This window comes from Scophthalmus maximus, chromosome 16, assembly GCF_022379125.1.
Source record: "Scophthalmus maximus strain ysfricsl-2021 chromosome 16, ASM2237912v1, whole genome shotgun sequence".
NCBI lineage: Eukaryota > Metazoa > Chordata > Actinopteri > Pleuronectiformes > Scophthalmidae > Scophthalmus > Scophthalmus maximus.
This window is the reverse complement of record NC_061530.1, coordinates 14,593,720-14,609,641: the sequence shown is the minus strand read 5'-3', so window position 1 is coordinate 14,609,641 and position 15,922 is coordinate 14,593,720. Positions and strand designations below refer to the sequence as shown.

The window sequence follows — 15,922 nt, the reverse complement described above, 5'->3', positions numbered from 1 at the left end:
AAAAAAATAGTTTTGAGTTGGTCTTACACATCTCTTGGTCTTCATGAAGACGAACTTGTGCTCCTTGTGGGTGGAGCCATTGAGCAGCGACAAAGACACAAACGTGACGCATCATTATCCTGTGACCGAGATGAATGATGAGCGCTTGCCCCGTCTGCTGTCACCTCGTCGACCAACCCGGTCATGAGCGGCCCCCTCTTTGTTCCAGCCTGCGTGCTTTATTTACTGCCCTCACTGAGTCTTCCTCCGCCGGCCGCATTAGCATTTCTAGGGTTGCACCAACATTGTTTCCAGTTTCTAAACATCGGGATGGTAGGAGGCATAAAGACATTTACTGCCTTTCAAAGAGGAAAGGTCGATTAAAAATGCACGCGAGTGCTTTTTGTCATTATGGAGCCATCGGTGGTCGCAGGTTGACAATACAATTTCACATCATGGAAATGAATTGGGTTGAGCTCATTCATTATGGATGCCCTTTGGTTTCTTGTTCAGGACGGCCATTGTGTCATTTCTAAATAGATGAAAGCCGGGCAGGGTCGCAGATAACCCGGCAGTGTACATCAGGGTGTAAAACATTTGTTCTGCTGTCTGACAGAAACCTTTCTGTCATCTCTGTGACTCTCTGGTTCTGCCTTCATCTCCATGAGCACTGGCTCCTAAAAGAGAAAATTAGGACACTCATTTTGCAACAGCATTAACGACCCGCTGCGCTCTTTGACTTTTGAATGTCAACTGATGATACTGTACAATTACTATTGTGTTGAAAGATTAAAAAGAAAATCCATCTCTTTTGTAACCCAAATGGCAGGAAACAGATTTTTGTTTCATAACAGCTGCACTGCAAAATTAGAAATGTAAAAACGCCGTGTTCCGGCTTAGTTGCTTTATATCCTACTTTGTGCAAAACAAATGCTAGTTAGATAACAGAGATTTTTTCCTCCACCCTCCTTTACTGGAAATCTTCCACCTGCCTCTTTGGTTTGAAGAAAAGAACAACACATGACGTGATTACTGAGTGACTGAGAGTGACAGCGTTGTTGTGTCAGGTGAGAACACAGACTGCTGTAACATTGACTGAATCGCAGGAGCGGCCGGATTGTCCTCCAGATATCTCGACCTGCTGATTTAACCATTTGTATTTACAGTTAAGTCTGATTTGCTGCGGCTTTGAGGGGAAGTGATTAAGTTTCACCTACGCTCTTGGTATCAGAGCTGTCACCCGACGACTCCGGCTTTGTTCGGTAACACACCCCTGGATCTCATGTTGATCATCCTGCCACCTGCCTCCCAGTTTCCTCTGAACGTCTATCAGCTTACTCCAGGGTTTACTAGGCAGCGTCCCGTCCCGTCCCCTGCCCCCCCCCCCCCCCCCGCTGCAGAAGGGAAGAGTGACGGAGGAAAAGCGATGGCCAGGTTTTTATTAATTTCCGTGCTGCTCTGCTGTGGCCACCGCAGCTCCCGAGTCCGGCGCCGACCCTTCCTTGATTGTGTCTGTGAAGGCATTGTGTCACCTCGCCCACTCTTCTGCTGCCAATTTATTGTGTATTTATTTAGACATAGATTTACAGTAATTCATGAGTCTGTATGTGACACTGCTGATCCAAAGTGTGACGGTTTTCCTTTTGGTTTTTATATAACACAGTTACAACAGGCTGACGAGGTATCGAGGTCTATTGTTGCTCATCGACAGGCACTAAATATTAGCGACACGTCATGAAACACCTTTCTGTTCCACACTATGTTTCAGGTTGTCTACTAGTTTATGCTTCTGAGTAAACAGACCTTTGTCAGTTGTAGAACAACAGATCTAAAGCTGCAATGAATCAATCAATTCATCTAAATCAATGAACGTATTGATTGCGTGTCTATTAAAGGGGGCGGCGGCTTTAAATGTCTCATTTTGTGTGACCATCAGTCCAAATTCCAAAGATATTCAACCCATTAGATTTTATAACTGTGAAGAAGAGAAAAGCAGCAACATCTCACGTTGGAGAATCTGGAACCAGAGAATATGGTATTTTAGAGTTTTATAAATAGCTGCAGATTCATTTTCTGCAAATTGACTGGTGGATTTTTTTACAAATCTTTTTTCAAAAAAATTATTTTACACTTGCATTTTTAAAGAATCATCATTTGTTTCTCTGTATATTTATCGAATTCTAAATTTAATTTGTCAATATTCTTACTCCTTGATGCTTGTTAGTTTTTCTTATTTTGTGTTCACCTTTGAAAACAAAATAATAAATAATAAACTCCTCCACATCCCAGAAACCATTTTGAATGAATTGTACATCTTACTTAAGAATGATTCACATTGCAGAGTATTTGACTATTAAAAATCTTCTGTGTAACTCTAAACACTTTTTTTCTGTTCTTTTCTAGGTGGTCCTCGTATTTGCCCTCAGCATTGGAGCCCTTGTCATATACTTCATAGATTCCTCTGAGTAAGTAGCTTCTTCTCAAACTTATCCGTTAAATGTTTCAATACTGATGCTACGATGGCTTATTGGTCACATTAAACCTGTTCTATCCATTTCCTATGCAGAAACTATTTGACAACTTTTACGGCTACGTTCATCATTTATTAGATTTCAGTGAGAAAACGTTGCTCTCGTCCTGAACCTCAACCTCTCTTTTGATCATAAGATGAGATCTACTCTTGAAATGTGTCTGTGTACATTTTAAGACTGGAATTTGGGGAATGTAGCCTCATCGCATCTGAACCAACCACAGGTCGGAAGATGAAAAGGAGAAATTTAAAAGATATTGAATACTTTGTATGGATAAGTTGGTCAAGTACAGAACTGCAATACCGTTCTTTCCCATACAGTATTGTAGTTTGATAAATATGGATAAATTAAGTTATAATATAATGTTAAAAAAACACCCATTATGAACGAAGTGTCCTTTTACTCAGAATCCCAAAAGATTGAATGACCTTCTTGAAAAAAAACCCCCAGCCTGTTCTCTCCCAGAGCTCCTACAGCACACTCTCATAAATCCTCCTATAGTCCATATACTACAGCGGAGCCAACAGCGTTGAATAATTGGTACATTGTATTGTATATATGGTATTTGAGAACACACACGACACATGCTGGCTGTTTTTATTCCCTTTCATTCCAGGTAAACTGCCCTGGTCTTACTCACAGATTAAATTTGCTTAATCTCTGTAATGACACGATCAGACAGGAAGGAAACGGGAGGTTCCCGTCAAAACAATCACCATCGCTCATCAAATTAGGGGAAGCGGAAAACCCCTCAGCTCCATGTGCGACAGTATACTGTTACTGCAGCCTGATGGTGTTTGGGAGTTTGGACAGGATGTGCGATTAAAGACGTAGGGCAAAGAGAAACAAGCCCAGAGGGAGTAATGTTAGCGCAGAGATGAGAAAATGGAGTGTAAACTCATGTGATGTGGCTCGTGGTCCTGGAGTCGAGCGCTCAGGTTATTCCACAGGACGGCGTACAGCCGAGGGCACGGTCCGCTCTGATGTGGTTTGCGAGCATGATCTCATTTCATTATCTCCACAAGCTCGGGTAGAGTTACCTCCTTACCAGTGCCATCTGTGGCCTCCTGTTCGCAGAACATGCTCACAGCGGCGCCCGATACCTTTTCGCCTGATGAGGGATGACCTCTGACCTCACTCTTTAACCTCTTCACGCAGAAGAAAGGGAATTGTCAAATGCACATTGCAGCACCTGTTCTGACTTATTTTTTCTATTTATCCGTTTTCCCAGTTTTTAATCAGGCGTATCCAAGTCTTTCTATAATTCAAACGGTATTTTTTTCACCACCTGTCAACCCCAACAAGCCCAGCGCCTAAAGCCAAAGAGCGGCCAGTTAGCCACTCCCTGGTGTCCCTGTAAGTGGCAGCCGACTGTAAAAGATACAGCCTCCGACTGTAATGGTTCCTGCGGGGCTGCTGAGGCGGTTATGTGATGGACAGGCTGACCTGGCTGGAAGCAACACACACAGAGACGGAGAGAGAGAGATCAACACATACACAGAGAAGACCTCGTTCTTCCAGCTGCGGTTGGGCCCCGAGAGACTTTAACTTTGAAAAGCTTCCGTTGTGTCTCACTTTGCACCCTCTGATGTTATAAATGTTTGGTCAGACTCTAAGTTTAATTTAGTTGTTCTTCTGTCAGATATCTATATTCGGTGGTTTCACTTTACTTTTTTGTCCACTAGGGGCAGAAAAACTCCACAACAAGCTAACAAACCCGCAGTCAGGCTTATAAACCTGCTATAACTGACTTTCAATGGCCACTTGAAGGCTGCTGAAACCATTTATGTCATAGTATTTTAAGTTTTTTTTATGATGAGCGCTCATTAACACATACAGCAGTTAGGTTGCAGCATTATTGTGGGGAGAAACCATGATCTGAAGGAGACTTGAAAATCTGTTGAACTTTAAATTTGTATGATGATTATTTCAGGGTTCGTCATTTCAACTGAAGCAACCTCCTTTTACAGAAGTCATTTGTGGAACATTTGTGGAACATTCAGGCGAAGGGTGGCAGTCACTGGGAATCATCCAGAGGTCTTCCTGCTGTATTATCACATGGGGTCGCTTGGACACTTTCCGAAAATTTGACTATAGGACTGAAATGTCCGAACTACACCTAATTGCTAAATTCTTCTGGTGTTGAGACAGAACTTGTAAATGTAACACATCAACGTTTTTTTTAACCGATATCCAGTGACAGTGGACCTTCACATTCAGCGGATTCAGTCTTTGTTCAGGAGCTGGTCGAGTTTATAATCTCTCATCTGGGAACATTGAGGCTTCCGACGAGCTGGTCTGTCCTGTTTGACTTGAGCCTGACTTGAATGAGGAAGAGAGAGACCAGTGCTACTGTGAGAGGTGGAGGGTTCATGATCCATAACAGACTCTTCCAAACCAGGCCTACTGGAACTTCATTATCAGGCACTGCAGGTCTGTCAGCCTGCTATGACAGGGATTTGCCACGGTGATGTCATTACAGCGAATGAGGAAAAAGAAACAAAAAAACATTCGCCAAGCTACGACTATTTTTAGCGATGCCACAAAGAATCCTGGTTACATTTAGTGTTTATTTTCTTCACCACTATTGTAATTGGTTTTTGAGAAAAAAAATATTGTGCTGACGCAAGAAAGCTTAATGTAACAATTTAATGAAAGGTTCTTGAGTTGAACATTGGAGAAGGAAACATACAAAAGTAATATGCAACGAAAGGACAAAAAAAGGCTCAACATTAATTAAACTACCATCAACAAATTCCACTTATGTTATTCTATAAAACAAAGTTCTTCACCACTGTAGTTTGAAGTCTGACCAACTTTCTAAAACTTACCGAGCTTGTTTTTTAAACAATAACAAGACAGTGGACCTCCGCCTATGAATTATGATTAAGGATATGTATTGTTTGGAGGATGCAAACTGTAATACCTCTGGATTCCAGGTCAATTTTGATTGTTTCACCTCAATCTCAAGTGAAAGTCTTTTTAAGGAAATATATATCTAGATTTATATATATAGTTTTTTTTTAATTACTGAAATGTAGGTAATCGCCACATCCCCTTTTAGAGAGAGCTCATCATCTCTCGTCACCCAAATGGAACAGCAAATCCAGTTTACTCTTTAGGGCTAAAATAAAGCAACCTACGTGATGGTGGAGTGAAGCCATGGGCCTCTTGATCATCAACCCACTGTCACTGCTCTGCATCAGATCGCTTCAGAGATAATCCCTGGGTATTATAATGTCACCCCGTGAACTCCACGAGGACAACATTTTATCAAAGGGAAGTTTATCAGATTCTTTTTACATAAAAGCAATTTGCTCTAATCCGAGTGGTATGAAACAGCACAGGGGAAATTGTAGCTGCTGAGTATTGTGGTGAGCATTAGTGAATCTTTTGAAGGGACCCTCAGGTAGAGAACTAACTATGTGAGCGTGACCTGCGCACAGACGACTGTACATGAAGAATTCAAAAAATTGCTCCATTCACAGGATCAAAACCTTTTCATCTTGTGACCTCTCAAAAGGAAGCATTATCTATTTGTGCTATTTGTTAGTGTCATTTTTTCGCTTTTCAGAATTAAATTGTTTGTAGTGTATTGAAATAAAAACAAAATTATTCCTTCACAAGAGGAAAATCTAGGATTGTAAGTCGAAAAAACTAGTTCTGCAGTACCAAAGTATGAAGAGACAAACGAAAAACTTTCCTGGATTAAAAAACAAATCACAAGAAAAAAAGAAGAAAGAAAAGAAACCTGAGTGGACATGTTTGAAACTGTGTTTGTCTGACCAACAGTTCAAAACCCCAAAATAAATTTGGTTTACAATTTAGAGCAAAAACTAAGTGTTTCAGCACTAACACAATTAACTCGTCACTATTCTGTTTCCATGTTAAAACCTTATGCAAATGATCCAGAGATGCACACTAACATAACTAACAGTTTTTTTCCTCCAGGTCATGAATCTAATTAAAAGCCATACTAACTTATTACATTCACATGTACATGGTTAATTATTTCTCTTTATTTGAATTCTTAGTGGCAGACACAACCTTTTTGAGGGTGAGACTTCACTACATTGTTAGCATTTGCTTTGGCTGCCTGATGTCATGAAAGAGGACATGAACCCTGCATGCACTTAACCCTTAAACTACTGCCTCTGTCTCTGCCGTTCCATCACGTCTGACCTGATATTCAACTGAAATGTTGTCTATTAAATGGGAAATGCAGGTGTGACAGGAAAACATCGGCACCTGTGACATTTCACTTCGGAATACGGTGCATTCCTCAGACAGATTTGTGTCTAGCAGTTATTTAAGGGTTAATCCGGTATCTCCACAAGTTATTGCTTGTGAGAATAAATCTGCATGTCTGTTCTCAACAGAAAACCATGGGAAAGTATAAACTATTGCACTTGTTTGGACATGTGCAGTATGTTCCTCTTCTTTTGAACATCTCATTAAATGCACTTTCAGGAAAAGAAGAATGTACCTTTTTATGTTCATTTCTCATGAAAAACTAAATATATATATATCATATAGATCAATTTTTACCAAAACTTCCTTCACCTGACTGTCAGTTCCTGCCCCTGGACATTAACAAACTTTGTTTCTGTCTGTGTCCATCAGTCCTATCGAGTCCTGTCAGAACTTCTACAAAGACTTCACGCTGCAGATCGACATGGCCTTCAACGTGTTCTTCCTGCTGTACTTCGGCCTCCGCGTAAGTAAAACCTGAAGCTGCTGAAATTGCACTCGCACTAACTGGGAACCTGACAGCTGCGAATCTCATCCTCGACTCTTAACTTGCGCAGTTCATCGCCGCCAACGACAAGCTGTGGTTCTGGCTGGAGGTGAACTCGGTGGTGGACTTCTTCACGGTTCCCCCGGTGTTCGTGTCGGTGTACCTGAACAGGAGCTGGCTCGGTAAGGAGGCTCACACTTCTCTCACAGGCCGATTAACTGACCAAGAATTGTACAGTGGATACTTTTGAGCTTGTGTTTCCCCCCCGGGCAGCCTGTGGTGCCACCCAGTGGATTCACTGTCTGTATCTGTTGTTGGTGAATTTAGCAGATAATCTCAGCACGTCACTGAAGCGGCTTAGAGGGAACTTGTTGGTATTTTGTCGTCGTGTACCTGGGCCACCACCTACAATATTAGCCATATAAGTTTGATAATATTGTCATGAAATGAAGCTTTAAGTTGCATGTCATGCATGAAAGGTTCAAATGATCCTCACCATGTCTGTGCATCAGGTTGAAATCACTGCTCCAGCACAGCATGAAAACTGCAACGCATGGTGACTCAAAAACGAACTTTAACTCAAACTAATGCTTGTTTGCTTTGTTTGGAGCTCGAGCGCTAGAACAGAAGTCAATCTGCCAAATGTATGACGCTCATTACTCGGAAAGGTCTGTGAGGAATTAGAGGATTAAAGGGGTTTATTGTTTTATAATTATAGATTGTTTTGCTTTTCCTTCTCTTGTCAGCTGAGGAACAAACCTGCCACGTCGTTCAGTGATGAACACCCTCATCTTTAGAGTCAATATGACATCTTGATAATTACGGTTGCGTAATGTGTTTTCTCTGGGATGATGTACTGTGACTTGTGCTGTCAAAACAGTGAAGGTCTGAGGAAGTGGCGGCTGCTGGTGCCATCTAGTGGACATGTGAGAGTATTGTTGAGCATTTGAGGTAGATTAGTTATGGTATTGGTTTGTGCAGCAGATGTTTCTTGTGGAGAGTGGTTATTTTAACTATTAAAATCATACTTAACGCTTCATTTTTAACCTCATGATCATCTCATTATATCTGGGTTTGTTACTATATCCAATCTCTGTGTTTTCTTGTGGGCATTTTAAATTTCAAATTCCAAATCGTGTCATTTTTTTTATTTATTTGAAAAGTATGCTGGCTATTACTTCCCCTCATTTTACTTTTCTGATCTCAAGCCCATTTTTTCATTTCTAAAATACAGATCTGATATATTTGAATATTTTTTTATTTTTTATTTAACAGCTAAATTAATATGAAGAATCAAAGTAACAAAAAATGGGTAGACTCAAATTCATAACAACTAAATGAGGCATTGCTAAAATATAAAATTGATTTACCTCATGGCTCATCTCTCCTGCTGTGCATCTTAAACTAAGATGAAGTTTACCCACACATTAGTTATATAAGAAAGACATTCACATACTGTACAGACAGAAAGTTGTTTTCAGTTTTAGCGCTTATAATTTTTTGTTGGTATTTGCCTTATTTTCCCTGTCAAACATCGTGTGCAGTACTTCTGTTTTTACTTCTACCACACAGCTGCTCTGTTGTCCCTGTTCGTGTAAGTGTTTTGTTATCTGCTCAGTCACGATGCTTGACTCTCACTGCTCATGTGAACTGTGGAGTTCATCTATTTTCTGTATTTCACAGAAACCACAACACACCCCCAGTCACAGATTCTGAGAGAGAGAGAGCAGCACATACACAAGCTTCCATTCACAGACTGAATATGGAGTCAAGTCATTTTAAGTTTCAGGGTCCATATAGCGAAGACCGTAATCTCAGTCAGTGCGATCAGCGATTGTCGTCGGTGGATTAGCGACTGATTTGATTACACTGAGGCTAAACAGGTGATGAGGTCATAACCAGCTCAGCAACCTCTGCTCACAAAGGTTGGACTCCTTCTTTTGATCAACACTCCATATTTCACAGGGCGTTCCACCAAACTGTCAAACTGCCGATCTGGCAGCCAACTTATGTACAGTATGTACTGATGTTCTCCTAAAGTAACCGTTGACGAGAGTCAAAAGAGTCCCCATTGACGAGGAAAACGATCGACCATATTAACAGTTTTCAGACATTTTATTGAAAATTCCAAGTTGACGGGGCTTTATTTCAAAAGGAAACCCTTTTGAAACCCCCTGTTGTTCGTACAGCAGTGATTCTGACTGTATGCATTATTTTGTCAGACGACAGAAGTGACAAACATTTCCGGTTGTTATTCACATTTCAGATTGAGTGGGATTTCGCAGACTTAGATCTCAGTCAGCTGCTTCCATCTCTCACGCTGCACATTTGGTTTTAATGTCAAGTACAATAGCAGTTGTTACATCAGCTGTGATTAATTTAAGGATTATTGCAGAATCACTAAATCCACATAGAAACCCAGCAGTTGCCAAAGCTTCTCATTTTTCCATACACAGCTGTGTCGGCCTTTCACATAGCTTTGTTTTCCGCTGTAAACGCGAGATAAAGGGACGCGCTGTTCTTGTCCCAAGATAAGAGACTGGAATTTGGTTTGTCGAGAGCAGTCGCAGGGTTATAGGGATGAGATGTAGGTTACATTGTGGAGCCAGCTGATGGACGGACTCGCTGTCTGGCCACTTCCTTTCCCTGGATGAATCCTAAAGGAGCTTACACTCTAATATCCTGATGGGAAAGGGGTTTGCTTTAAGCTCGCTGAACGCGCCAGATCGCCACGAGGATACCACAAAGGCCTGAGGTAAATCAGATAAAGAAAGCGCCTTCAAAAAAAGAACTGTTTTTTGTCGCCAACCTGCTGGATGAAAATATCATGAAGGCAGCGGAATTTTTTGGGGTTATTTTTCCCTCCTTTTTTTTTTCTTCCGGAGAACGATCACATCTATTTTCTTTGATATGTGGCAAGGTGGATGCAGAAGAGTAAAGAGTGGCATGTGAGTAAACTCTGGGGACTTTGACAAGTAAATTGCAGACATGATTCCCACTAAGATGTTAGTGTACCGGGGGCCCGATGGAGGCACACACGCTCAGACAATTTCCAACACGAGACGCCGCAAGAAGTCGACCGGGGAGCTCTTTCAGAAGGGCTACAGGGTCAGGATGGGCCACGGGCAGGTCGGCGACAAAGAGGACCAGGACAGCATCTGCTACAGCTTCGGTGCATGCTTCCACGTAATCTCCTACTGGGGTAAGACCTGCAGGACGTGAGAACGAGGGGAAATCTCCACTAAAACTGAACGCTGGCATATCCCGAACTCTTTGGACTCTGCGTGTCAGCTGGAGCAGGTTCAGGACTTGATCTATATTATGCTCCCCATCTGGCAAACGCTCACTCCAAATGAAAAAGAGGAGCTTTGGCGAGGCACACCGCATCCGCATCCTTTTCTGAAATATTATTTGTTTATATAAATATTTCTTGAGCTGAACGCGTGCCCGTAACATCTTTGATTTGTGTCATTTGGCATTCACACAAATCCATTCAAGCAGGCAAATTCATCTGCCCCGTTAATGCATGCGGCGATGGATTTGACTCGACGGCTCACTCTGGGCTGAGGAGGCTTTTAATTGTTTATGCAGCATCGACAGTCCAGCTTTTTTCTAAATTAGCTGGATCCCTGAATCATGTGGCCTTTAAACTCGGGGGGGAACTTCCCTTTAGCAGGTAGCTCACTGCAAATCACCTAAACCCAGAAACATTAACGAGAGAATATTTTTGCTTCATCTGTAGATGTGGATTTGTGTGTTGATTTTCTGGGCTTCTTGGACAGAAGTGGCAGCCGACTGCTTCTAATCAGGTTGTGATTAAACGACGGTATGATATGGTCAGTCATCGTGCAGGAGCTCAGGCTCATGTTGTCACCTCTGATTGTATCGGGGTCATGTCGTCCTTGAAGTCCTGGAAAATGACATTTTTTAATCTTCCCATAAATACCCTCAAATTTAGGATTTGACGTCATGAATGTTTACACATTCAATTTTGCCCGAGAGCGTCCACCTGTCTTCACTCTAATCCAGGTTTTCATCTCTCCCACGTTGAGAGTTTTTATCCAGCGGGAATGAACCACTGCATCAGGTAGATGCCGGTGCTTTGCGACGCTCCTGAGACCGAAGCAGTGTGTGTTATGAGTCGATGAAGAGAGAACTGGGATGTGGAGCTTGTTTTTTCCCTAATTATTCCAAAATGTTTATTTCATGATACAGTAAGTGCTTAGTACCTCTTGATCAGGCGGCGTTCATTTCTTTAATCAATATGAATCCATTGAAGCTGATAAACATGGAGGAAAGTTTGAAAGGTATGACAATATTGTTAAACAACTGTCGAAATGCTATTGATGTCTACATTTTTATTAATCATGTGTAGTAATTTCTTTATGGTCTTTTTGTCCACCTTCGCAGGCTTGAGGTTTTTAAGGGCCTTAAGGTTGATACAGTTCTCAGAAATTTTACAGTTTTTGAATATACTAAAGACGAGGTAAGTATGTGGATATTTACTTACTTTTTGAAGTATGTTTGTGACTGTGTGAAGTGCATGTGCATGTGCAGTGACTCATTTTGTTTGCATACATTTTTAAAGTTGTGCTTTCATTTGCAATGTTTTGCTCGATGCAAAAATGAATCACAGTGCGTGCACTTCAATTTGATGAGGAATAGATCATTTGTAAATTCAAAGTTTATTCCTGATTATGCAGCTGTCAGATCTGTAATATATGCTCTAAATTTTTCTCCTTGCTGCTTAGAATTAAATCTTTTTTTGCACAGATGTCATGACAGGATGAGCTTATAGTGCAACAAAATGCTTTTGAATAATCTCCAAGCTCGTTCATTCAGATGGAGGTAAAAGGCAGGATACTAAAAGTAGGAGAGGACAGAGGTCATGCAGGGACACAAGGAGACACACTGTACCGTGTCATTTAAATTAACTTGCACATATAAACACTGAAAACTTAGCGACAAAGACTTCAGTGAAAATATACAGTAAATGGAAATATATTTGTGAAAATGCATGTTTCAATACAGCCATGATTTACTTCACTAACCACAGCAATATATATATATATATATATATATATATATATATATATTTATTTATTTATTTTTTTCGTTATTCATATGAGAGCTGTGTAATGCATGTAATGTGTCTTTCGATGTGATGACTTGTTTTGACATCTTGGTATCTGAATCATAACTAATAGCTCAAAACCACTGTTGTCTGACCTTTTAAAAAAAAAAAATAGCAACTCTATAAAGCTGGTGAACCTGTGTTCGATCTTCATAAGCACATGGCTAACTGCAGCAGGCTTCATTCATTTGGTGAGTTCATATAAATCTAAGTCAAGGGGAAAGTTTTCCCGAAATAACAAAAAGCTGCAAATGTTTAGTAAATTCTTTTATTGCATCCTGGAAAAACATTTTCCACGCACGCTTTCTGTGTGTTATGTTTGTGGTTGTATAAATCTCGACCTCTGTTCCAGGTGGAGAACTCTGGGGATCCTTGGGAAAACTTCCAGAATTCCCAGGCACTTTCATACTGGGAATGTGTCTACTTGCTCATGGTTACTATGTCCACTGTTGGATATGGAGACGTTTATGCAAAAACCACCCTGGGCCGGCTGTTCATGGTCTTCTTCATCCTCGGTGGTTTGGTAAAAATCCTTCTCGTTACTTATTGCTGCTTAAAATCCTCCATGCATCCTCCATGTGTAAACTTACGCTGGGACGCTGTCGACCCGGGACGCTGTGCACCTGTTGTTTACACTGAGGTGTTTCTTGTGGCTCGCCGCTTTACCACAGAATGTTGCATGTTATGTATTGTATGAGTTGTCTTAAATAATGCAGCATTCATTCAGGTATATTGATATGTTTTGTTAAGCATCAATTTCTGTTCATCTGTTATTAACTATAAAGTACTGCGGTTTCAGGTGGCTCCTCCCTCCTGCCTCCTCTCCCTCTTTTCCAACAAACACAATGATACAAGGAGGATTTATTATAGCCCAGCTTTATGGATTTAGAAACATTACTGAATCTCACTTTCTGCACAAATAGTTAAAGGCACACCTCTTCTAGAATGATAGGGTGATAATGAAATAGATTCATCTAACAGAAAAAATCCTTTGTGGGATTTGCGACACAGATCATCTGATTTACCTGATAATACAAAAAAAGGAGCCAAAGGTCATTGAGAGGACACTGTGATCTGGATGATAAAGCATAGGATTAAACAGCATGGTGAGAAGTTTTATGGTTTTTATCAAACAAAGTCTTAAATACAGCCAGTGATCATATTGTCATGCTGTGCAGTCAAACACTGTTCAAACTCCCAGAATTGTAACTCAAATTCTAGGGGAGTTCCCAATGGTTCCAAAGATACCAAATATTTCAGGCTGAATTTACTTTAAAATGGCACACAAGAATATGTTTCCATCTGATGGAGGAATATGGAGTCAGTAAAATTTATGTTACAGTGCTAAAGATTCATTTTTGCACTATAAACAGGTTTGTTTTGTACAGATCATGATTTGTAATACATCTTTTTCTGGTAGTTTATTTTCATGATGGGCATTGCAGCTCTACTATAAGAGCCTATAAGTGAAATCATAAATTAAATAAAGGAAAAATTTATGACATTAAAATTGTAATTAATGGACCTTCATCTAAAAAACAAATGGTATCTGATAAATATGAAACAGCAACAACAGTGCAGAGTTTCAGATTTAATGTTTGCCATCCATTTAGCTGTGCTTTCTAAATCAACCAGACATGTGTTTGTTGGGCGAAACATGGCACATAAGGCTTTTTCTTGATTTTCTTTTTAATCATTTATTTTCTGTCACAGATCCACACACCACTCATCAGCTGTCATTTTCTCCTTTATTCTTCTTTGCTTCCAATATCCGTAAATATCGGCCTTAAAATTTCCTTTTCTCCATTTTTTTCACACTTTTTCTGAATATTTGTAATGTAACTGGGAAATATCTTCAAGCTACATTTAGTCAGCGACTAATCTGAAATGAATTGCAACTTTATCATTTTCTTTCTGCTTTTTCCTGTTAACGAATAAATCTTTATATTACTCCTGCACATACATTAGTGTTCCTCTTTCAGATTTGGTACATTTCTTAAAAGACAAATTAAGAAGACCAGTTCTTCTTTGCCTATTTTTTTTTAGTCTCCTCTTCTGTCTTCTATCTTCTCCTTAGGCCATGTTTGCGAGCTACGTCCCTGAAATCATAGAGTTAATAGGAAACCGCAAGAAATATGGTGGTTCCTATAGTGCGGTTAATGGGAGAAAGTAAGTATTCAAGGAGGCTCTGCTGCCTCCACCGCAGTAGAACCTTCTCTGCATGCCTTTTTCTTTTTCTTTTTCATGCATGTAGGCCATGTTTGCTCGCTACGTGCCAGAAATTGCTGCTCTCATCCTTAATCGGAAGAAATATGGAGGGAGTTATAACTCGACCAGAGGCAGAAAGTAAGTCAAACAAAGAAAACGGCAAACTTTTAATGGTGTGGTTTTGTGTGACTTAAGTGGGCCTCTCATAAAGAGGTGACATATTCTGACTGTTGCTTGAATAGACGTCATATGAGATGTAATGATCTCAGTTAGCACTCAAGTCACACATGTGACTGAAGAACTTGGCCACGACTAATGTGTAATTATTGTACTGTTTTGCTGCTGCTTTTTACATGTGTGCACATGTGTCTTCGCTGCTTGTCATGAGTCAATGTTTGCTTTTACACTGCAAAAATATTTCCATCTCACCAAGTGCTTTTTGTCTATTATTGAGTCCTGAAAGTCGTATTTGTGTAAAACAAGTGAAACAATCTGCTTGTCGTCTTTGATTATTTTAAATTTAAATAACAATAATTCGTTTTTAAATCTTTCTAAAAATGCTTGTCAAAGTATTGTAGTAGAACGAAGGTGATTCTCGTCTAATTGAGAAGTTGAGTTGAAGGCCTTTTGAAGTGTCAGATGTTTTCACTTGTTTAAAATAAGACGAAAGTGACTTGATAAGACATTTTTTCAGTGTCGTCATATAACTGTACTACTGTTGTTCTTAAAGATGGCACATGTAGGATTTTCTCGCTGTGATATGAACTATTTGCGCTTCTTTTAGGACAAATTTTAAAAATTATTTTTCTTTGTGTATGAAAGTAAAGGAGGTTAAGGAGGGTACATTCTGAAGTGAGACCTCAGAATAAAACTGTTACTGAACAGCACCCCCTGTGGCATTAAGTGACACTTACACAATATAGTACAGTAATAGTCTAATCAGTTCATTTATTTTAACTTTTTATTCATACCAAATTTACTATTAACAAATGTTGACCACAGTTGTGAATTCTTGTTACTCTTGAATGGAAATACACTGAATGGGAAAATGTTTACCATAAAGAGTAACAAAAATTTGGTTTTATTTCATAAAAATCTTAAGGACCATAACTTTGAATTTGTAAGAGGAGGGATGTGTTATTGTCTCACTTGAAGACACACTGTTATATAGTCAAACTAAAAGCTGCGCACCAATGGACCTTTATCCTACTGTAACCCATTGAGAGAAAATCCTTCATGTTTTACTGTGGTGATGGTCTGTGCACATCTGGGTCTATTTCTTTTTGGGTTTATAAATCAAGTATTTGCTCTCAATCACACAGTCACCGATCT

General features: G+C 40.0%; 1 protein-coding gene across 21 annotated transcripts in view; it reads left to right on the top strand.

Moving 5' to 3' along the window:
* LOC118287080 (calcium-activated potassium channel subunit alpha-1) overlaps nucleotides 1-15,922 on the top strand; it is a 70,693-nt gene that overhangs the window by 25,339 nt on the left and 29,432 nt on the right. For 17 of the 21 annotated variants that reach the window (XM_035611849.2, XM_047327772.1, XM_047327773.1 and 14 more), the window contains exons 4-10: nucleotides 2,383-2,444; nucleotides 7,134-7,227; nucleotides 7,319-7,430; nucleotides 11,659-11,734; nucleotides 12,498-12,573; nucleotides 12,735-12,905; nucleotides 14,460-14,551. In XM_035611849.2, coding sequence (XP_035467742.1) covers nucleotides 2,383-2,444; nucleotides 7,134-7,227; nucleotides 7,319-7,430; nucleotides 11,659-11,734; nucleotides 12,498-12,573; nucleotides 12,735-12,905; nucleotides 14,460-14,551 — 683 coding nt within the window. Of the gene's footprint in view, nucleotides 1-2,382; nucleotides 2,445-7,133; nucleotides 7,228-7,318; nucleotides 7,431-7,527; nucleotides 11,556-11,658; nucleotides 11,735-12,497; nucleotides 12,574-12,734; nucleotides 12,906-14,459; nucleotides 14,552-14,636; nucleotides 14,729-15,922 lie in introns of those variants that run through there. The other 4 variants (XM_047327771.1, XM_047327776.1, XM_035611865.2 and 1 more) reach the window with 2 other exon arrangements.